Source organism: Acomys minous (genome assembly GCF_964271855.1).
Source record: "Acomys minous genome assembly, chromosome: 16".
In the NCBI taxonomy this organism is placed as follows: Eukaryota; Metazoa; Chordata; class Mammalia; order Rodentia; family Muridae; genus Acomys; species Acomys minous.
The window spans coordinates 37,094,641-37,118,353 of NC_140498.1; the positions used below are offsets into that span (position 1 = coordinate 37,094,641).

The following is a 23,713-nucleotide window of genomic DNA, read 5'->3' on the forward strand; positions in this document are numbered from 1 at the left end:
GCTTAATGTTTACTAATTCATAGACCACATCAAGACACCCCCCCCCAGCACAGTACTGCCCAGCTGAGCTTAGCACCTGACTGCTTGTCATTTGATCCCCACAACCCCCCCTCCAAGCCAACTCTAACAAGCCCCACTTACCTCCAGCAGCTGTGTAGCAGTGGGCCGGGTTTCTGGGTTCTTATCCAATGCTACCTTCAGAAAGTCTCGGAACTCGGCAGACCTGGGAGGGCAGGGGTGAGAAGTGGGTCGTAGCACAGACGCCGTGTGCCCAGCATCGGGTGTTTGGAGACAAGAGTCCATGCGACACCCTTTTAATCATGTACATCACTGTCCAGATCCGGACACAGAAGTCTAAGAGGAACCCAGACCGGCTAGGGAATGAACACGGAGGTGTCAGAATCCCGAACCCAAGTCCCCAGCCCCAGCCCCAGCCCCGAGCCACGTGGCTGTTGGGGCTCTGTTTCTGTGTCCCAGGACACAATGGGATCTCATCCTGGCTAATTGGCCTTGCTCGCATATCTAGTATACAAAGTTGGGGCGGGCAGTTCAGAACGCCCGGAGATGCTCCACCCCCAACCCCACTCTAGAGCCTGCGGTGCCAAGAGTCAGATGCTTCCCCGGGACACCCCAGGGGCGCCTGCCTCACGCCCTCACATGTCTACAGCTCCCCAGCAGTCCTCTCTGCTTACCACTTGGAGGGTGTGAGCAGCGTGGGAGGGTCTGACTTGGCAATCTTGAGCAGGACCCGCATGGGGTTGAGCTCGTGGTGTGGGGGTTCGATCTGCGCCATCTCGATCAGCGTGATCCCCAGGGACCAGATGTCAGCCTTGTAGTCATAGGGGGCGTCCTTCATGGTCTCACAGAGCACCACCTCAGGAGCCATCCTGAGCCAACCAAGGAACAATAAGGGCTAAGAATTGGGCCCCTGCGAGTGCTGCTTGTAGCCTCAGGGTGTGGTACACCACCAGCACCTCATTGGAGGTTGGCAGCATTTGAAGCCGTGCTTTGAATTACTGGCATCCCATTGTCTTCCTCAAGGGTCTTCAAACAGCCCCTGCCACGGCCCGCTGCAGTTCCTGGAGCCTACCACAAGGTGGCAGCAGCAATCCAGAACAGAGTCCTGGGGAAGGGGCAGGTGGGTGAGGGCAGAGGGGGAAGGTTCCAGCAAAAACAAACAAGGTGGGATGTTGGGGTAGACAGAATAGAACAGCACAGAGAGAAAGGGGGATGGGAGGGGGAAAGAAAGGAATAACGGGTGGGGTGGGAGAGAAAGAGTTAAGAGTAATAAGCCAGCAAGGAAGGGGCTGAACACTGTGGCAAGTTGTAATAACAGAACACAAAGCCATCAGGGGGGAATTGAGTAAGAGAGCTACGGGCTTGGGGCTACACGTGTGGGAGTGTGGGTGCTCAGCTCCACACATGTGCCCGCTGAGGCCAGAGGCAAGACTTCGGGTGCCCACTTCTACCAGAGAGCTTTCTTTTTATAGGTGTTTTTACTTTAAGTTATAGCTTTTGAAAAAGGATGAGACACAACAGGCGAGAGAGGCCCAGGATGATTTCTCGTGAGGCCAGGGAGGGACCAATACACATTGTTTTCCTGCCCCGACCCATAGCCCAGCACCTAGAATGCAGCACATGTGTGAACAAACCAGGAACTGAAGTACCTTTTTCGTTTACTAATGGGGTGCTTTCTACTGTAACCCCGGTTCATGGATGAGGCGTGAGGAAGTGAAGCCGATTGTGCTAGGCACAGGGGTCTCCAGAAGTAGACTGCTGGACCCACACCCAGAGGGCTGGCCCTGGGGGCTCTGAACTGGCCCCTGGCTCCCACACACAATCCACCCGGAGGTAACCATGGGGTGCTGGGCCTGCCAATCCACTCCAACTCACCAGTAAGGCGTTCCTATGAAGGAATCTCGCTTTTGCAGAGTTTTCAGATTCTTGGCAGACACACCGAAATCGGCTGCAAGACAGGAACCTCAGATAAAATCGCTGAGAGATTCTTCGCCACCCTCACCCTAGGCGAGGACCCAGGGATCCAGCAGCGTGTGTTTTTCTACCCAACAAACGAGAGTTTTAAAATTAAGCCAGGCAGTGGTGGCGCACGCCTTTAATCCCAGCACTTGGGAGGCAGAGGCAGAGGCAGGTGGATCGCTGTGAGTTCGAGGCCAGCCTGGTCTACAAAGTGAGTCCAGGACAGTCAAGGCTACACAGAGAAACCCTGTCTCGAAAAACCAAAATAAAATTAAACTAAAGTGAGCATGCTCCTGCAGCAGGCACCTTGTCAACAGCTGGGAGTATGAACTGGCCAGCCCCTATCACAATAGCCTTTTTAAAAAGCCAGACACAGGACGGGTTAATGGCGCACACCTATAATCCCACCACTGGGGAAGTAGGCGGGGCTCTGTGAGTGCGCAGCTAGCTGGTCTACACAGCAAAACTTTCTTTCTACCGCCTGAACAACCTCCCACACGGTTTTTCAGGACAGGGTTTTTCTGTGTACTGTGATATCCAGCTGTCTCGTCCCCCATGATACAAGGATGCCAACCCTGGACTCCTAAGAGCTCATTTGGGGGGGCTGTCCTGAGGATTAAACTGGCCCATTCACAAAATGACTCTACTCCCAGCCCAGGTCATCATGAGTTGCTCTCCATAGAGGAGCCCCCAGTTACTGCGGAGGACAGGTCTCCCTTGAGAATCATCTGAAGCCTCTCCTGGGAGTGGCCATGAGGCAGCTCTGTAGTCCTAGGTAGTGCAGACTAGACAGCAGGGTGTGTGTGTGTGTGTGGTGTGTGTGTGTGTGTGTGTGTGTGTGTGTGTGTGTGTGTGTGTGTGTGTGTGTGTGTGTGTGTGTGTTCCTGAGAGTCTACCCTCTGCAGTAGGTTGTCACTTCCCAGGGCAGGACCAGGGCTGCTAAGGGTGAGGTTCAGACATAGGGGAATCCTCGGCTTGCTTGGAATGTGGTCCCTCAAGAGTTCGAATGGGGATTGGGCTTTCCTTCCCGCTGGGTCAGCCTGGGTACCCGTGATCCTGTTTCCCCACAATCAATCACTATTCCTGTCTCCCGGGGAGACGCTGGTTGAGACCCTGGGGTGAAGCTTCCAGAAGTTGGCCATTCCACTCCCATGCCAGGTCCCTGGCTGGGCCTTGCCACGCCTTCTTCAAGAGGGAAGGGGGATGGGAAACCACCAACCTCCACAATGACAAGCTGGCCCCAGGGCCATCCGGAAGCAGGCACCACATCAACTTTTAGGGTAGCTGTTATTCCTTCCTCTTCACAAAAAGGGACCCAGTGTGGAGGGTGGGGTGGCTCCTCCCAGCAGCCTAGGACCTCAGCCCTGGGCACCCATGGTTTGGGGTGTATATGACCTGTGCTGGAGCACGTGAGGGAGTCCCCTGAGCAGGTGGACAGCTGTCTTGAGTTAAGTCAGAAGGCATTTTGAGCAGCCTCCTTTCATAAAAGCATGATTCTCTTTCTCCGTTTTAGAATACGTTAGAAACAGGGAGGCAGGGGCAAGAGACTCCCTATGCTAGACTGGAACTTCTATAGAGACACCTTTTTCCCGGCCCACAGCTCTAGCCCTGACAACACTCCTGCAGCAAGGCACCCAACAAGCTTGTTGAGGGAACATTCTCATAGTCACAGCTAAGGGAGCACACTCGCAACTAAGGGAACACAGTCACAGCTAAGGGAGGACAGTCACTGCTAAGGGAGCACACTCGCAACTAAGGGAACACAGTCACAGCTAAGGGAGCACAGTCACAGCTAAGGGAGTACAGTCACAGCTAAGGAAGCACAGTCACAGCTAAGGGAGCACAGTCACTTCTAAAAGAGCACAGCCTCAGCTAAGGGAGCACAGTCACAGCTAAGGGAGCACAGTCACAGCTAAGGAAGCACAGTCACAGCTAAGGGAGCACAGTCACTTCTAAAAGAGCACAGCCTCAGCTAAGGGAGCACAGTCTCAGCTAATGGAGCACAGCCACAGCTAAGGGAGCACAGTCACTGTTAAGAGAGCACAGCCACAGCTAAGGGAGCACAGTCACTGCTAAGGGAACATAATCACAACTAATGGAGCACATAGACTTTGTTGAAAAGTCTTTACTCATGCAGCATTGTCCCGCACTCCACGGCCTGGCTTTCCATGGTTTTGGTTACCTGCTATCCACCCCAGTCTGGAACTATTACTTGGGACTTTTAGAAGTAAGTTGTTAGTCTTAAATAACATCCATTATAGTACATAATTATAGTTCTATTTAACCACTAAATATTATTGTTAATTTCTTACACCTCTATTATAAACCAAATTTGCCACTGGTATGTATGGGTAGGAAAAACATATTATGTAGAGGGTTCTGAGCCACCCATACCGTCAAGCCCCCATGTGGGCCTTGGATTGTGTCACATATGTATAAGCAGGGACTACTAGATGTGTGGCTTTTTAATTTTATTTCACATGTATGTTCATGTATGTTGTCTTGCATGTATGTATGTGCACCCCTGCATGCCTGGTGCCTGTGGAGTGAGAAGAGGGTCCCCTGGAAGTGGAGTTACAGGTGTTTGTGAGCCGACGTGGGGGTGCCGGGGACAGAACTAGGTCCTGTGGAAAAGCAGTGTTTGTTCTCAACCACCGAGCCATCTCTCCTGCCCCAATTCTTTATTACATTTTATTATTTTGGCCTCTGTATGGGGAAGGGCAGGTGTCATGGTGTGCGTGTGGGGGTCAGAGGACAAACTTGCAGGAGTCCGTTCTCTCCTTCCACCGTGTAAGGCCTGGGGACAGATCTGGCATCACCAGGCTAGGCAACAGGTGCCTGGGCCAGCAAGCCGCCTTCCCGGCCTCGCTGTATGCTGGGGGCAGCAACCCCTGGTTCTGGCTATAGCTGTCCACAGACACTTAGAATACAGACAGATGCTTCTGGAGGCATCACTCGGGAGACGGACAAACTGGAAGCAAGTGAACTCACAGCTGGAGCTTGGTTAAGTCATGTGGCTCCTCGGCTATGTAATAACATGTAGCCGTAAAGAAGACACGCAGCTGCAGCTGCATATACCCGACCAGAAGTTAACCTGTAACGCTCTGAGACATAGAACACACACAGCATGATCCCAGATGCATTTAAAGAATGACATCTGTATATTACGTGTACTCAGCGGCACCCAAACTCATAGATGGGGGGTCTGGGTGGGGGCAGGGTACAGAGGTCCTTCATCTATTTAGTCTTGTTCTTTTCACAATTTGATCCTTGAAGACATTGTTGACGGAATGCACTGTTTTCACGCTTTAGAAAATAGCAGTGCTACTGTTTCCTCTTATGTAAAACACAGGATGTGGTGAAGGGGGACTTCGAAAAATGCTGGGGGTGCACATGCTGGGAGCAGGAAGAAAGGAGCCAACGCAGTGTGAGCTACACGAGACCCCACGGCCCAGGAACTCCCCACAGGAGGCTCCCGGAGCCGGCACGCTCCTCCTGAAATGGCTGGCTGGAAACATGATGCGACACACTTAATATCCAGTCCAGCGCTGTCACCGGTAGCCTGCCTTGCCTGTGTATGAAGTAACGATGCCTGTGAGCAACACTTGAGGATATGGGGAAACGGCGGATACTGTTGGATTTTTAAAAGCAGATGGCAGCATTCTGTCAGGCACAGAAAGATGAAGTCACCGTGGTCCCACTTAACTGAGGATCTCCCAGTAGGAGGGTACGTGAAGAGGAGCTGGGAGGGAGGATGGTGCGTAGAGGGAGCCAGGGTGGGGTGGGGTACGCCAGAGGGAGGAACTGTGAAGATGGGTACACAGTGGAGCCGATAATGTTTTAAGGACTACAGCTGCCAACAACTGACTGACTCAGAAATCAATTAGCAGGGCTGGTGGCACACGCCTGTAATCCCAGCACTCGGGAGGCAGAGGCAGGCAGATCTCTGTGAGTTTGAAGCCAGCCTGGTCTATAGAGTGAGTCCAGGACAGCCAAGGCCACACAGAAAGACCCTGTCTGGAGGGGTGAGGTGGTGGGGGTGGGGGAAGAAATCAACCACTTTTAAATGTTCTTTAAGAAACAGTGATAACCATTGAGATGTAACAAGAATAAATTAATAAAGGAGAAAAAAAAAAAAGAAACAGTGGGCAGCTGAGGTGATGGCCACAACAGTCACACTGATCACTGTTACCCGGCACGCCCTAAATGTGTGTAGTTCTTGTGTTTCAGTTAAAAATATTTAAAAAGATAGTCTAGGGGCAAGAGATGCTAGCGAAAGTGCTTCCCTCTGCCAGCATGCTATGCTTAGCGTGCCCTGGGCTTGAGTCCCAGGTCTACACCAATATAAAACTGAACAAAACTACGTAGGTATTAACGTCCCCTGTTCACACTTGGGTCACTTCTGACTTCACTACTGAAGGTGTCATGATGAATACCTTGCGGATCATGAGTGTGCCCTACCTCCCCATGAGTGTGCACCACCTCCCCATGAGTGTGCCCCACCTCCCCATGAGTGTGCACCACCTCCCCTCCCCATGAGTGTGCCCCACCTCCCCCATGAGTGTGCCCCACCTCCCTCCCCATAAGTGTGCCCCACCTCCCCTCCCCATAAGTGTGCCCCACCTCCCCTCCCCATAAGTGTGCCCCACCTCCCCCATGAGTGTGCCCCACCTCCCCCATGAGTGTGCCCCATCTCCCCCATAAGTGTGCACCACCTCCCCTCCCCATAAGTGTGCCCCACCTCCCCTCCCCATAAGTGTGCACCACCTCCCCACGAGTGTGCCCCACCTCCCCTCCCCATGAGTGTACACCACCTCCCCCACGAGTGTGCCCCACCTCCCCCACGAGTGTGCCCCACCTCCCCCACGAGTGTGCCCCACCTCCCCTCCCCATGAGTGTACACCACCTCCCCATGAGTATGCCCCACCTCCCCTGCCCAGTCTCCATCTCTTTCTTAGAGACCTCACGATATGGCCCTGGCTGGCCGGTAATTTGCTATGTAGACCAGACTAGCTTTTAACTCTAGTTGGGATTAAAGGCAAGAGCCATTAGTCCCAAAGACTTGAAGTACTTTTTTATACATGTATAAGTATCTTCTCTTGAGGACAAAACCATTTCATGTGCGCACAGGAAAACAGTCAACTGGAAATGTTTGAAGATTCACAAGAAGCTCTGTTCCTTTGACCCCAGGTGATCAACCCAGGCACAAGACCCAACACTTTCCCCTCAGAAGCCAGGAGTACGGAGAGAATTAGGTGTGGGGTGGGGGTGGGGGAGGGGGTGGCCCCATGACAACCTGGCACAGTCACCTATAGCCCGAGGGCTCCTGACACAAGGCATGGTGAAAACTGTCCCATCCAAAAACCCTATGGCAGTAGCCAGGCTCCTCATGGGACCACAGGGAAGCAGGCTTAGAAAAGGTTGTGCCCTGCTGGACCAGGGGTGGGAAAAGGAGATTGGAAGCTCCTGTCGGCCCAGGGCTCCCACGTCACCTTCCTCAGGATCCCGGATGATAAGGTTGCAGCAGTCAGTGGCCCAGCTAGACTCATTAGCAGGATGCTTTTCCTAATTATAGGATGAATTTGCCCTCTGAGGGGGAGAGGTGTCACGGCAGCGACAGTACCAGGAAGGGAGATGACAGGATGCTAATGTGATCATTGACACACTGCTTCGTTCCTCTAGGCCTCAGTTTCCTCACCTGTTACACACCCGTTTTATCCAGACAAGAAACCAGCAGGACTATTCCACCATGGCAAAGCTTTCTATTTAATGTCTGTCTGTTTGGGAGCAACTATATATAGCCTCTTAACAAAGCCTGTTTGCTCACGCACTCCCTATCAGCTCCAGCTTATTGCGGACTTTTTTTTGTTTTGTTTTGTTTTGTTTTGTTTTGTTGGCCTCTCTTCTCCCCACATCACCCCAAATCTCAACTGCAGAAGCAGTCTCCTGAGCTTGCTTCCTGCTCTGCCCCCTCATTCTCACATTGTCTTACAGGCTGAGAACAATGATCTGTTTCTGGGGCAGGCAGGGTCCTCTCTTCCTCTGGAAAGGCCATCTTGCCAACCATTGCGCTCCCCTGCCCCTCCCTCCATGCCAGAGACTGACTACAAGCAGGGCCAATCACAGCACCCACTCCTTGGGGAGGTGGGGCAGAGTGCCAGGCTGGGCCAATCAGAGCCTTTCACTAGCATTACCGACACCACGACCTCCAACAGTGTCTAGCTTATTGTATAGGTGCTGGTGGGACACGTAGAAAGGCAGGGAGGCCAGGAAGGCCTAGCAGGACTCTGTGTGGCTCTAACCAACCGCGTACCCCTGGCTGCCTCTTTTTCTCATTTTGGCTCCAGGAGACAAGAGCTCACTGACTTCACACACAGGAGATGGGCTTACGTGTTCCCCAAAGAGGCCACAAAATCCCCCTCTGTAAAATGCAGCCAGTGACCTTGGAGGATGAAGAAGCTACCAGGTATTCAACAGTGGCCGACAGTGCAGCTGCCACCGTACCTACTTAATTGCAGCTCAGCTTTTTGTGGTTTTAGTTTGTCAGCAAAACATTATCAACCTAGCTCTTTAAGAGTCAAGAGAGAGAGGCCGGGCATGGTGGCCCATGCCTTTAATCCCAGCACTCTGGAGATAGAGGCAGGTGGATCACTGTGAGTTCGAGACCAGCCTAGTCTACAAAGCGAGTACAGGACAGCAAGGGCTACACAGAGAAACTCTGTCTTGAAAAACAAACAAAAACAAATAGAGAAAGAGTCAGGCTGGCTGGTTTTATGGCAACTTGACACAAGCTAGAGCTATCTGAAAGGAGGGAACCTCTATTGAGAAAATGCCACCGTAAGAACTCATTGGGCCTGGGTGTGGGAGTGATGGCCTCCACCCGCTTGCCCTCACCACATGTGGCCTTCAGGAGAGCTGGCCCTGTGCCTCAGCTGGACAGCACAGAAGAGCCACCGCTAGTGGGGTGGGGGATGGGGTGGTGGTGTAGGCGAGCAGGCCCAAGTAAGTAGGCCCAGTGGGCGTGAGCTAGGGAAAGCTGCCCCCCTCCCCCACATCTGCCCTCAGATGGAGTGGGTGCAAGGGTGAGGATGCCTTCCCTCTGCTCGCCTCTTGCCCCCTTCGGCAGTCAGGAGAGCCTGCCCCCAAGGGCATGAGAGAGGGAGAGCTGACCCTGCCTTCTGCTGATGGTGATGGCAGCACTGGGTGGCCTAGCAAGCGCAGTGCTGGAGAGCTCGGCCTGGTGGTGCAAGTAAAGACAGCCCGTGGGCTGACCAGCTCAGCTACCAACCAGGCCCAGACCCAGAATCTACATTGTCTGTGAAAGGGTGGGAAACGTGGAAGGGCTGGTCCTGCTGTCCCAGAGCTGCAGGATCTCCATGACACAGGATAACCGGGAGGAGTCCCCGTGAGGACCCAACACTGATGCTGTCACAGAAGCCAGCGGTCTCCAGCCAGACTCATTGCAATGAACATTTGCAGGTGAAATCGTGTGGATGGAGGGATGTACTGTGGGAAGTACTGGTTTCCACGATGTTTTCTATCATGCGTTTTGTCTTGTTTATTCCTGTTTGCGCAGGGGCGGGGAGGCTGCAAGGGGGGAGGGCGGATAGAGGAGGTGAGTGGGACTGAGGTGCTTGATGATGTGACACAAAGAATCAATAAAAAGTTATGGGGGAGGAAAAAAGACCTCAGTGTAGGGCAATTTCTTTTGTTGTTGTTGTTGGGTTTTTTGTTTGTTTGTTGGTAGACAGAGTTTCTCTATGCAGCCTTGGCTATGCTGGACTCACTTTATAGACCAGGTTAGCCTCGAACTCACAGAAATCTGCCTGTCTCTGTCATCCTGAGTGTGCCACCATGCCTGGCTTGTAGGGCATTTCCTAATTAGTGATTAATGAAGCAGGCCCAGCCCATTGTGGGTGGGGCCATCCCTGCACAAGTGTCCTGGGTTCTATAATAAAGCGGGCTGATCGAGCCATGAGGAACAAGCCAGTCAGCAGCATCCTCCATGGCCTCTGCATCAGCTCCTGCCTCCAGCTTCCTGCCCTGTTTGAGTTTCTGTCCTGACTTCCTTCTGTGATGAACAGTGACGTGGAAGTTTAAGCCAAATAAACCCTTTCCTTCCCCGATTGCTTTGGTCCTGGTGTTTCATCAGAGCAATGACAACCATAACTAAGACAGACTGCATTCATGTACCCTTTAGTACAATGACCCTGAGATAACTCCTGCTGTCATTCCTCCCTGTTGCCGACGTCCACTGCCTAATTCATAAATGACGCTTTGCTGAAGGGTGTGTGTCTAGGAAGAACCTACTCCACAGAAGGTTTGGTGCTACCCGGGGTTCCAGGCAGCCCCTGGGGGTCTTGGTTAAGACCCCAGACCTATTCTGCTAGAGCAGGAGTCAGGGGTGCCAGGTTGAAGTGAAGATGGGGGTGAGAGGCAGGTGACTGGCTCCCTGCTGAGCCACTAGCCAGGCCCCCAGCGCGGCAAAGGGCCTTTGAGTCGGGATCCCTAGGTAACCGGACCGACTGAGCAATGACAATGCGGACATGACTGTTCCGGACTTGCTCACGCTGGGCGTCTGAACTGCTGGACCACTGGCTGGCACCTCAGCCTGGCCCTTGAAAGACCATGGAAGTTGTAGCATTTGCCTCAGGTCCCACAAGGAGTGCCCGGATGTCAGATCTCAAACAAGCCGTAGTTCCTCCCAGGACCCTGGGGCTACGCTAAACCTCTCTCTCCCAGGGGCTACGCTTCGGCTTCCCTCCCCTTGCCTGGTCCCTACACAATTCTTGACGTCTCTCCCCTGGCTCCTGTACCGATCTGGTTTAGCCTGCTGGCCACGCTCAGTCTGGACTCCTCCCTGGACCTGCGTCCCTCCCTTGTATCTTCAATAAAAATCCTCTCCGTACTTCAGTGTCCTCCTTTTCATTCACTGGGTGAGGCCTGCAGGGGTTTGGAGAGTGGAGGCGCTCATCTCTTAGCAGCCCGCCATGTTTGCTGGCCCTCTCAGCTGTGTGGGCTGACAGGGCGAAAAGCTTCATGAAGCGACCCCCACCCCCACCCCCAGTCCATGAGGCAGCACTTTGAGTGTGGAAAGCCAGGCTCAAAAGGGGTAGGTGACCCAACTCTGATGGGACAACATAGAGAGATCCTCTTGTTCCAGAGGCCACACCCTGACAATATCCCAACGTCCTAAGGCTGCAGATTCTCTTTCTGAACAAACACAATCCAACTGTCAGTACAGAATGGCGCAGCTGGAGCCAAGCCAGACTTGACAACAGAGGAACCTCAGAGGCCGGAAACCCGAGACAGCGGCAAGTACTCATCACAAGGCAGGAACAGGTGCCCAGCATCTGCCCAATGTGACACTGCTGTCATTTTACCCCTTCAGTCACCATAACCCTTCCAGAAGGATCCACTGTTATACCCTCTCTGCTGATAAGAGCCGGGGTCTGAACCATTAACACTCATCTTTGGACCACGCAGTGGAAGTGGCGGAGGCAGGACTTGAACCAGGCTTGTGGAGTCTGGCTGCCATGCTTTGCAGCTCACCTATTCTCTCACATAGTATGTGTGCAGATGTCATCCCCCACACCCTTGCCAGGGAGAAAGAACAGACAAGCAATTCTTCCAGGAAGCTCTGAGTTGTACAAAGATACGGGGGCAATGAGAGAGGCCTCAAACAATCCCAAGTCAGGGGGAGCCCCTGGCTCTATTCTTGCTAGCTGTGGGTCCTCTCTGAGCCCTCTGCCAAATGCTGCAGAGCACACCTCCGCTGACTGCGCCCTTTCTGCCTCCACCCACAGTTCTCATGGGGGCCCCATGGCACAGCTTATGTATCCCTGAAACACCAAGACCCTCACTAGGGAAAGTGAAAAGGCTGACACGTCTATCCTGGAAGGACGAGGCTGAGAGAGGGGAATGGAGCAAGGAGCTAGTATCGGACATTCCTGGGCAGTGGAGCCGAATGCTATCACATGAGCCAGAACCAGGGTGCCACTCCCTACTGCATGAGCTCTCTCCGCCCACCTGCACCCAGCAGCCACCAGGATGCACACAGAAGCGTTGCCAGGCACCCTGGACCAACATGGTAGATATGTCCACATAAAGAAGTCAAAAGTGCCGGGCGTGGTGGCGCAAGCGTTTAATCCCAGCACTCGGGAGGCAGAGGCTGGTGGGTCACTGTGAATTCGAAGCCAGCCTGGTCTACACAGAGAGACCCTGTCTCGAAAAAACAAAAAAAAGAAGTCGGAGGTACTTCCAGGCTCTCCCCACCCCCCACCCCTCCTGTGCTGGCGGACTGTATGATAAGCATGTGCTACCCATCACATGGCGGAATTACAGGCACATTAGTCAGCGGTGCTGAAGGGAAGATGAGGGGCCAGGGGCGCTCAGAGCCACACCTCTGGAGAATGACAATGGGGAACAGTGGAAGCAGCGGGCACACATGTGACATTTAGCTACAATCTTACAAAGAAAAGGTGGCGCACGCCTTTAATCACAGCACTCGGGAGGCAGAGGCAGGTAGAGCTTTGTGAGTTCAAGGCTGGCCTGGTCTACAGAGCAGGACCGCCAGAGAAACCCTGTCTTGAACCCGTGCCTCACTCTCAAAAAATCAATTCTGAGCTGGGTATAGTGACACATGCCTTTAATCTCATCACTCAGGGAGGCAGAGGCGGGTGGATCTCTATGAGTTTGAGGCCAGCCTGGTTCACAAAAGTGAGTCCAGGACAGCCAAGGCTACACAGGGAAACCCTGTCTTGAAAAACAAAAACAAAAGCAAAAAAGAAAAATTAATTCTGATACTTGGTTTACCTTCTATCACACTCAGGGTTGTATCTGTGGATTCGACCAATAGTGTACTGAAACCATTCAGGGGGAAAGCAGCAAGGTGGCTCAGCAGGTAAAGTGCGTACATATGGGGCCTCTCCCATTTGAGTTTGCCAACCTGGAAGCTAGGGCCAGGGTCTGGTACCATGAGCTATGTGTATTCCACACGATGCTGGCCAGCATCCCTGGCCTCCACTCATGGTTCAAGCCACGCCTTCACCCCGTTGTCTCTGTGCTGCCAAATGTCCCCTGGTCCTGGCTCTAGAATGACATGTGGTCCAAGGCCAGGGGAAACACTGATGGTACCTTGTGCAGGGGTAGCTGTGTGAGTGAGGACCCCACACTCACTACCAGGCCTAGGCCCCACCCCGTTCTGCTGCAAAGGCCAGGAGCCGTAGCCAGGACACCTTGAGTCAGATACTGCTTACCCCGCAAGCCCTTCTTACCCAACCGGATGTCCCCCTCCAGGGTCATAAGCACATTGCCGGCTTTCAGGTCGCGGTGGATGATCCTCTTGCTGTGCAGGAAGTCGAGAGCCTCCAGCATCTGGCGGCACACAACCTGAATCTGGGGCTCGGTGAGGCCTCGATCCAGCTCTGGAAAAGAGAAGCACTCTTGTCAACTGCGCAGCACTCGCTGGGCCAGCACCAGGCCCTTTCCTGGTTGATACCCTGACCCTACCACAGCACCAGCACCAGGCTCTTGCCAGATCTGCACTACACTGTCTCTAGCACAGCAGTGGGAGCATCGCCAGGAGCCTGTTGGCATAGACACCAATCCTGGCCCCATGATGCAACCCTGGGGCTGACACAGCTGTCCTCCCTAGTGCACGGATGTGGTCACCAAGGCTCAAAGGGGCTACTTGCTGAAGGTCACTTTAGAGATCCAAGGTGTTAGAATTCAGCTTAGCCCACTGAGACGCAGGACGTCTGTGGGCAGGACTCAGGGCATCTTGGTGCCTTTTGTTGTGGTAACTGGTACAGAAAGGGTGCGTGGTTTTGTAGGTTGGAAGTCCCAAGAGCATGGCATCACCTTTGAGGTCCTCATGCTGTGCCACATGGTGAGACAGCAAGTGTGCTAGCGTGCCACCAATGCCACCACAGGGGCTGCCTGACAACTCATATTACCCTATTTCCTCCCTGAGCCCTACCTCCAAACTGTGTGGGTGAATCTGAGGGTTGAGCACATGGGCTTAGGGGGACACGCTCCAGCCACAGCACGGTGAGTGCTTGTCACGGGCAGGGTCAGCTTTCTCTCTACACCCGGAGAGAGGAAGGGAGGCAGAGCGGGAGGGAGGGACTAGTCAGAGCTGTCAAGGAGTACGATGCAGGACTCAGGGCAAGTCCCGAGTCCCCAGAGACTTAAGACAGACTTACCCAGCATGATGGCATCGACAGCTCCCCCGGGGCAGAACTCGATCATGATCTGTAGGAAAGAAAGCAGCACCATGAGCCTGGCCAAGCCATGCACCCCAGTGCCTGTCCCACTTGCCCCTCCTGCTGGGGACATGTCCACCTGTCCCTCTGCTCCCCACATTCATTCACAGGAGCCTCTGGTACCCAGGGAGAATGCCATGGCACTTTATCTTTCCAAGAAAAAGCAAGTTGGGCTGGAGAGATGGTTCAGTGGTTAAGAGCGCCACCTGCTCTTCCAAAGGTCCTGAGTTCAATTTCCAGCAACCACATGGTAGTTCACAACCACCTGTAATGTTATCTGATGGCCTCTTCTAGCCTACAGGTGTACATGCAGAAAGAACACTCTATACATAATAATAAATAATTAAATATTTAAAAAAAGAAAAAAAGAAAAAGAAAAAGCAAGTTGTCACCAAACATGCAGCTTCAGCAATGGCTTCTACAGCCAGGTCTAAAGCCCCACATGGCCCTCCAGCCAGCCCGGAGCCAACCCTGCTTCCTATGCCCATTCTACTCCCTAGGCTCTAAGTCCAAGAGCCTCAGAGAACCTCCTTACCAAAGCCAAGGTGGCTGCAGCCTCTCAGAACCCTATGCCAAGGCCACCTGCCACAGCCCTGCCCCAGCTGACTCAGGCCATGAGAACATCAGGGCCTGGGCGGAGGGGTGGGGTGGGGGGCTCAATTAAAACGAACAGCAGAGGCCCAGAATGAAGTGTGTCCTACCAAGGCCATATAGATTGGTGGCAGATCCTAGACTGGAGAGCAGGCGGGCTTTTTAACCCTTAGGGCAGCTGTCCATCCGTCCGTCCATCCATTCATCCATCCACCCACCCACCCACCCATGCATCCATCCATCCCACAGACCTAACCTCACACCTAACAGGTGGTAGGCCTGAGGAAAACAAGCAGTAGCTAGTACAAGGGACCAAAGAACAATGCACAGAGGATCTCTTCCTGGAGCACTCTCATCCCTTTCTTCCTGGAGCACTCTCATCTGCTCCTCCTGGAGCACTCTCATCCTTGATCCTCCGGGAGCTCTCTAAGCACATCTTTGTCACCTTCCAGCTCCCGCTTCAGTACCTGTGATGGAACCTAACACAGAGACCGACCATGGGTAACAAAGAAGCTGGGTCTCTTTCAACAGGAAAGATGCATCCAGCCATGACCCAGGTGGCCCCACCAGCTCTACCACACAGGGGTGGAAGGCACTGCAGGGCTATGATGGATCCTGCGCCTGACCTTCTAGGGCAGTGGTTCTCAACCTTCCTAATGCTTCAACCTTTTAATTCTGTTCCTCATGTTGTGGTGCCTCCCAACCACAAAATTATTGCAACTTCATAGCTGTAATTTTGCTACTACCATGAGCTGTAATGTAAATACCATGTTTTTCAACAGTCTTAGGTGACTCCCACTAAAGGGCCATTTGACCCCCAAAGGGTCATGAGTCACAGATTGTGAAGCCACTGTTCTAGAAGCTTCTGGATAATGTAAAGATAATGTTCTGGAGACAGCCACAACAGGTCCACACCCCAGGCCTGCATCTCCACATGGCACCTTCAACCATCTGGACTCAGCTCAGCTCTAAAAGGGACCACTGTGGTCCTTGCCCCTGGCTGTGGTCGATCACTGGGCTGTACTGAGGGATGAACCGTGCTGGGCGCAGGCACAGAAGGTCCCATAAGGCTGGATTGCAGTCCTAGGCTGCCAGGTGGGGCTCTGATCTGGGCTGGCAACATGAGAGGTGCCAGGTTTTAGGAGCAGCAGACAGTCCTGACCCATCAGCCCCACCACATGCCACAAGAAAGCTGCCATGGAGAAAGGGCACTTGTCTGCTTGCACACTACCGCCCACAGGAAGGGAGGATGTGGCTCTGAGACAGCTAGGTCACCCTGCCCTTCCATCAACAGCAAACTGTCCTCAGCTTCCCCAGGGCTACTCTCTAATCTGACAATAACCACCCCCCCCCCCGGAAGTAGTCATCTGTAGAACCAGCATGCAGAGAAGAAAAACCACCATCACTTACCCATCTCTCTCTCTTTCACTCACTCACTTACCCACCTGCTTACTCACACCCTCATCCCCCCCACTCACTCACCCACCCACACCCTCATCCCCCCATACTCACTCACCTACACCCACACACTCACTCACCCACCTACACCCACACACTCACTCACCCACTCACCCACACACTTACCCACCCACTCATTCACAAACTCAGTCACTCACCCACTCACTCACACACTCTCCATTCACCCACTCTCCCACCCACTCTCCCACTCGCTCTCCTCCTAAGCATCAGAAAACTGCGGTTTGGGCCTCACAGCACCTGCCTGTAATCCTTACCAGGCCCACAAGAGGCCTGGGGGTTCCTGTCAATCACTGGGAAGATGAACCATAGAGCACAGGGGTGGGAAAGAACAAATCCTAGTCACCATGAAGGACCGTAGTGAGTCAGGTGGATGGCACACCCCACCCCTCTCAGGAAGGCCAAGTTGATGCCCCTGGTTGGGGATCGGCCAATATAAGCTGCTACCAGACTCCTCTATGGAACTTGGGATCTAGCTTATTCTATTTGTTTTCAGACAAGGTCTCATCACGTACCTCTGGCTGACCTGGAACTCACTACGTAGACCAGGCTGGCCTTGCACCTACAAAGATCTGCCTGTCTCTGCCTCCTGAGTGCTGGGATTAAAGGCGGGTGGCATCAAGCCTAGCTGTTTGTTTCTGAGACTCCATGAAAGCTATATGTGATGGTTGGTTTTAGTTATCACTTGACACAATCACATGAGAATCACAAGGGAAGAGGGTCTCATGAGGGACGATCGGGTGGCTCTCGGAGGACTGTCTTGACTGCGTTAAATGAGGTGGGAAGAGCCAGCTCACCTCGGGCAGCGCCATCCCGTTGGCTTGCCTGCACTGTAGAGGAGTGGAGAAGGCGAGCCGAGCCCAAGCGTGCACGTGACCAGCTGCTTCAAGTCCCTGCTGCTTTAACTTCCCCACAACGACAGCGGCTAACCTGGAACTGTGAGCTGAGGTAAGCCTTTCTCCTCTAAGTGGATACATCAGGGTGTTTTTATAGCAGCAATAGGAAGCAAAATCCGGACACCGTCCTTTCTTCTTACCCAGAAAAATGAGTAACAGGGCCATGTCTGCCAGCAGTCAGGCTGACTCCCAACGCCCCCAGAAGCTTCTGTGGGGCTTCCTCACCACCCATGGGTAGAATATTCCAGAGCCACCTGCCAGTCTCTATAACACAGACGACTATCGACTTGTAGAGTTACCGCAAGGACTGAAGGGGTCTGCCATGCTGTGCACAGTAACAGGGCCAGACGCCCCTCTTCTCTGACAGGCATCATCAAAACAAAGAGTCACAGTCCCTTTTGACATTCCACGTAAGAGACTGTGATACCGGGACTCTTCCCCAGTCTGTTTTCTTGTCTGCAGAACGGCCCTGAGCTCCGCCTCCAACATCAGCAGGAACACAGCAGTCCCTGGCTGGAGGGCCCTGCAGGGAAGTCACACTGCTGTCCACACTTCTGTGGCACCTCGGGACCGTGGCTGCCCATAAACATGGGTTTTCTCAGAACCACAAGCTATTGGCACACCCTCAGGGTCATCACGAGGCAGATGAGAAGTGGCCAGGCCCAGGCGGGGCCCGTGTTCTCAACTGTGACACCCATTGCACAACACTCAGACACAAGGTCCCACACACATTCAGCCTTCGGAGACCAGCCCTGGGAGGGCAGTGCATGCTGGGAAACTGGTTTTCTTCCTCTTCTGTAGTTCGGAGCTCTCAACTCCTGTGCTTTCCCTTTATCTGCTGTGAAGCTCAGAGCGGGGCTGGCCTCCTTAGCTCTAGCTTGAGTCTCATGCCTCCCTTGAGTTTCTGGCCTTTGGGAATTTAGGGATTATCCTTCAGCTTGTTAGCCCAGGGATGTAAGAGCACAGACTATCAGTTCCTCTGGGCTTTCACACAACTACATGGGGTTCAGTTAGTTTAAAAAAAAAAAAAGGCCCCTTCCCTCTCTCTCCTCCAAAACAAAAAAGTTTTAAAAAGTAACAAAGTTTGCCCTCTAACCTACTGGCTGGCATTCATGGAGCTGGCCAACCTTTGGGTTGAAAAATATAAGGAATAAACATGTCTGTGACTGTCATTTTTCTTATCATGGTTCAATACATCATAACAACTATCTACCCAGCATTTGCACAGGATCAGGGCTTGTGAATTATCTTGTGGGATCAGCCCTCAGCCAAGCAGGAGTCACTCTAGGAGTGCAAGGAGGGACCAACACACACTAATGTATTCATGTACTACATCGTAAACACCCTGCAGGGAACACTAACTCATGGGTGACTCCACGGGGTGCTAAAGGCTCTGGTAAGGCTAGACAACATGCCCAGTGCAGAACACGTCTTCATCACAGATGTCAACTCAGAGCCACTCTGTGCTGGAGGCCAAAGGCTGAAGCAAGCAGGAGGCGGGGGAACACTACCTTAGGCTAGCAAAACTCACAGCTGAAAAAAAATCAAAGTTGCGGGGTATAAAAATCATGTGAAAATCATAGAAATGCTGCTAGAAAGAAAGGAGAGATGACACAAGAGAAATGGAAAGGCACCCAAGCACACTGATTGTAACCTAACCTTGTTAAAACGTAGCACCACCCAGTACTGCCTACTCACTGCCATCACAGGCTCGCCATCCTCTATCCATCACAGGCTCATAAATCTTCACCAAGTTCTAATAATACCTTTTACAGAAACGAAAAAACTCAGCCTCAAGTTCACAGGGATTGTCAAGGAGCCCTCAGCAGCCGAAACGACCTTGAAAATGGGAGACCACACCTAGAGAGGTCTCGCACTTTCTGAACTCGGCCTCAGCTAAAAGGTTGAGAACCCAGAAGTCTTACACCTTTAAAACATAGTACAAAGCTACACAAATTGCTACGGTCTGGTAATGGCACAAACAAGCAGAAAGAGGAACAAAATAATGAGAGCCCAGAAATGATCCTTCACACAGATGCTCAGTGCCCTTCAGCGAGGGCGTCAGAGTTGGGGTGCCCAGTCTCCTCAACAAATGGGGTTTGGAAGCTGGAGAATCAGGGAAGAGAAAGAAGCCCGACTCTCACTTTACACAAAGATTAGTGGAAACTGGATGAATGGTTAGACATAAGCGGAAACTGTAAAGGGCCTGATAGAAACCAGCTGGTCTTGGCAGTGACTTCATAGACGTGACAACCAGCTATAGAGGCACTGACTGTGACTAGAAACCAGCAGATGGGTCTGTCCGATGCAGACGCTTCTGTGGAGCAGAGGCCACAGAGTGGCCTGTAGCCCAGGGACACACCTGCCAAGTACAGTCACTTCCTAACAGGCTCATCTCACACACAACACATTGAGTTCCCAGAATCCAGAAGCAAAAGAAACTCAAGCATCCCAACCAAGAGTGGCCGGGTCAGGAACTGACATGCCTCCGAAGACAAACAAGTGTACAAGCAAGTGTGTCATAAACACCAGGAGAGCCGGCCGGTCAGACTGCTGCTATCGAAGACAAGGCCATCAGTTGCTGTGAGGGGATAGAAAGGGTGCCTTGGTCCACTGCAAGTGGGGACACAAAGTGCCGAGGCTGCTACAGAACACAGCATGGAATCGCATGGTGGCCAGAATTCAATGGGCAGAGGCAGGGGGGTTGTGTGTTCAAGGCCATCCTGGGGCTTCTCAAGAAATACAAAATGGAACACAGAATCCACTTATCCAGCTGGGCATGGTGGCACATGCCTTTAATCCCAGCACTTGGGAGGCAGAGGCAGGTAGATCACTGTGAGTTCGAGGCCAGCCTGGTCTACAAAGCCAAGGCTACACAGAGAAACCCTGTCTGGAGAAAAAAAAAGAATCCACTTATTCAACATTTGGGCATTTATCCAAAAGAATTGGAACCAGGGCTCCAAAGAGTTGTTAGCACTCCCAAGCTCACTGAATTCCAATTCATAAAAGGCAAAGTGTGGACACAAGCTATATGTCCATGACAGATGTCACATGGAGTATGTCAGATACCAGAACTGTTGGCTTCCAAAGGAAAAAAGTCTGCAGTATGGCAGAGGGCAAACATGAGCCCTGAGGCTGTGACACTTGAGGGAGGAAAGCCAGAAGCAGAAAGATAGATACTGTATACCCAGGGACCCAGTACTGACAACACAGATCCAGGAGAGAAGCCAGCTGCCAATCAGTGGGCTCCAAGCTGCAGTCAGCTCTGGAGCCTGTTGTCTGTACTGTAGCCATAATCAACAATAATGTATTCTACACTTATAATCTTGTCAGGAGGGCAAGTCTCTGAAGTCTCTCTCTCCAAGGAAGGAAGGAAGGAAGGAAGGAAGGAAGGAAAAAAGGAAGGAAAGGAGGTTTAAAAAACAAGGAGGGCTGGAAAGATGGCTCCATCAGGAAAGTGCATACTGTGCAAGCATGAGGCGTAACATTCAGATCCACAGCACTCATATAAAAAAAAGTGGGATGCTGTGACAATCGTCTATAAGCCAAGCACTGGAGAGACGGAGACAGGAGGATCCTGGGGCTTTCTGTCTAGCCAGTCTAGAAGAATCAGTGAGTTCCATGTTCAGGAAAGATCTTGTCTCAATAAATACATACATACATACATACATACATACATACATACATACATACATACATACATACAAATAAATAAAGGTGGGTGAGTGAGGTGTGGGGTAGTTGACCTCTGACCTTCATGAGCATGTGCACAAGAACACAAGCGCACACACATAAGCCCAGAGAGTAAAACAACCAAACCAAACCAAACCAAAGCCGGCCTCCCCACGCAGAGATGCATGTGGCAGTTCCACCGAGGGGAGCCCTTGCTGGATGCTTGTCCCCTGCACGGCTGGTCACCTTCTTCAGTATCTGGGCGACCCCAGTTTCCTTGGCAACCTTGCTTGAGGGCACCTAATGGGAGGCTGTGACAGCAGCCTGGTGTCAATTGTTTCCTTGTCAGGCTGAAGGCCAAGGAAAGTGGAGACCACGGCAGATCATGCTGCCCTTGGTTAGGCTAAGCAGCTGTCCTGCGGCCAGGCTCTGGGGCCTCTGGGCGCCACTGCTTTTGTCATTTGTGAATGGAGATTCATGGGGTTTGGGCCCTATACCAGGCACCGTTTCAGGCACAATGACAGAACAGAAACAGCCATGAGGGGCCATCTTGAACATTCTTGGGTAGTCTCTCATCACTGGAAGAACATCTTAGCACCCACAGGCCACTCTAAAAGAGCCTGCCTTCCCAGATAGCATCCTCTCTGCTGCCCAGGAGCCAAACTTCTCCCGAGCTGTGCAGGTGACAAATGCCCAGTAACTGTGCAGGACTGAGGGAGCTCGAAATGAAAGCTCCCACATCTCCGTGTTACTCCCTTCCCTAACTCAATGCTCACCCCAAGCAGTTGGCCAACTAAATCACAGCAAGTTCCAAGTGCGCAGGCCTTCCACATGCTGCGTCACTCCATCCCAGGTCCCACGCTGGCTAAGCTGGCCAGTCTCAGTTTCCCCTTCCATGACACCTAACACAGCTGGAGTCCTTCTCTGATGACATCCCCTAAGCAAATGCTCTGCGTAGAACATCACACTCGCTCTTCATCAGATACCGCGACAGACGCTGGCATCTCAGTTGGGGGGTGGTGTTCACTGTAGCAGGGAGCCAGGACACACCCCTGACATACGGTAGGTAGGTGCTGATGACTGCCATCTGTATGACTAGGGTTAGAAGAATCTCAAAGGCAGGTCATGCAAATAATAGTGACAGAGGCAGAACCAGGATGGGGTGAGGTGGCTTCTGTGAGAGATATAGTGAGTATTCATCCCCTTCCTCAGCCTCAAGGAGGAAGTCACAGGAAGTTCAAGTCACAGGCCCTGGGTCAGTGAGGAACAGAACCCTAGGCCTCTTGGCTCTAACCCTTGGGCCCTTGCACTGCACACATAGACTAAGGAGGCTGCTCATTCAGAGATAAGGGGCCAGGATGTCCCAGCCCAGATAAGAATGGTGGCCATCCCAGGGCTTAGACATTAACTTTTACAGTACCCAGAGAGCCCTGCTAGGCACTACCACAGCTCTAACCATACCCCAGAGACAACTGAGTCACACACAGTCCAGAGGTGCGCCACCACCCCACTGACCTGCAGAGCTATGGGCCTCCATACTCCATCCATGGCCTTTCCTGAGACCACTACCATATACCAGCCAGGAATAGGAGCTCAGCTGACCAATACATGTAAAACTCCTGAACACAGCGGGGGGGGGGGGGGGGAGTTCTGAATGTGGCCCCACAAAAGGCCATTGTCCCACTACAGACTACCCTAGCCCTTTCCCTGCCTGGGTCTCTGTTTCCCCATCTGGAAAACGAGGTTATCAAAATCTATATGACCTTTGTAGCATCAACATTTTAGGTCTCAGGGTGACTGCAGTCAGTTTTTCACAGAACAAGAGTCTGTGTTTGTGAAAGGTTGGTGTCGTCCATTTGCAGAGCCCGGGACTTGCCTATCAGTCTGTGGGAATCTGGCCAGAGCCCGGTGGATAGAAATCTACTGATGTTAGAAGCCTTTACTGAATGGCACCGTGTCTATACAGAGCCCACACAGCTGCCCACACAACTGCAACCCTCTAGGTGAGTGGCCACAGGGATTCAGTGGGAATGCTGGGTGAGTGGTTGTTCTCAGTTTAGGCAACACTGACAAGGAAAGATGTCTCTGTGTGTTCAGTACAGATGACATTGCAACCATAGGCACAGAGGACTAGTAGTACATAATTAACAAGTGTTTGTTGAATGGCTTTAAGACGTCCAGAAATTAGGGCAGACTCACTGACCTGGGGCTATGCTAAGCATTTTATTAGCATTCCTTAAGCCACAAGCAGCCATCTTTACCACTAGCTACCGTAGAGATGAGAATACAGAGGTCCAGCAGGGTAACTGCCCCAAAGGCATGAAGAGTAAGGCATAAACTCAAGCTGGCGGTGACTCTAAGACACAGGGACAGCTGAACCCTGCGACCAGCCACGGACAAGCCACCTTTCCTCTTTGGATTCCTTTGTCCCTGAGGAAGCAAGGCTGGTGGCTGCAGCTGGTCCCCTGTCAAGGGCTGGGGGGACTCCAGGCTCTCTGACACAGTACAGAAGACAGAAACTCCTGGTTAGTAAACCAAAGCATGAAGGAGGAAGTCATAAAGGCAGCCTTAAAAAAAAAAAAAAGCAAGATCAACACAAACCCAGCACAGTCGTCAGCTGCCTGTCCCTGTAGGTGGAGTCCTTGTACCTCCCCACCTCTGAGTATCAGGCAAACAATGTGGCCATTGAGTAGGGCGCCCACACCCACTAGGCCTCCTAGGACCAGCCTTGTTCCTCCGTGCCAGGTCCACCCACCACCTTGCAGCAAGCTGGGCTTAGGAATGCAGCTTTCCCCCAGGCTGGCAGCCCTGGAATGAACCTGAGTCAGAGACAGT

The 23,713-nt window shown here is 52.5% G+C and overlaps 1 protein-coding gene across 3 annotated transcripts in view; it reads right to left on the reverse strand.

Annotated features, from left to right (window-relative positions):
- Positions 1 to 23,713, reverse strand: part of STK10 (serine/threonine kinase 10) — a 91,030-nt gene that overhangs the window by 33,367 nt on the left and 33,950 nt on the right. For all 3 annotated transcript variants that reach the window (XM_084763367.1, XM_084763365.1, XM_084763366.1), the window contains exons 3-7: positions 14,184 to 14,232; positions 13,254 to 13,403; positions 1,894 to 1,966; positions 693 to 887; positions 142 to 223 (exon numbers count right to left, since the gene is read on the reverse strand). In XM_084763367.1, the coding sequence (XP_084619493.1) occupies positions 142 to 223; positions 693 to 887; positions 1,894 to 1,966; positions 13,254 to 13,403; positions 14,184 to 14,229 (546 nt within the window). In that variant the 5' untranslated portion in view covers positions 14,230 to 14,232. The remainder of the gene's footprint in view (positions 1 to 141; positions 224 to 692; positions 888 to 1,893; positions 1,967 to 13,253; positions 13,404 to 14,183; positions 14,233 to 23,713) is intronic.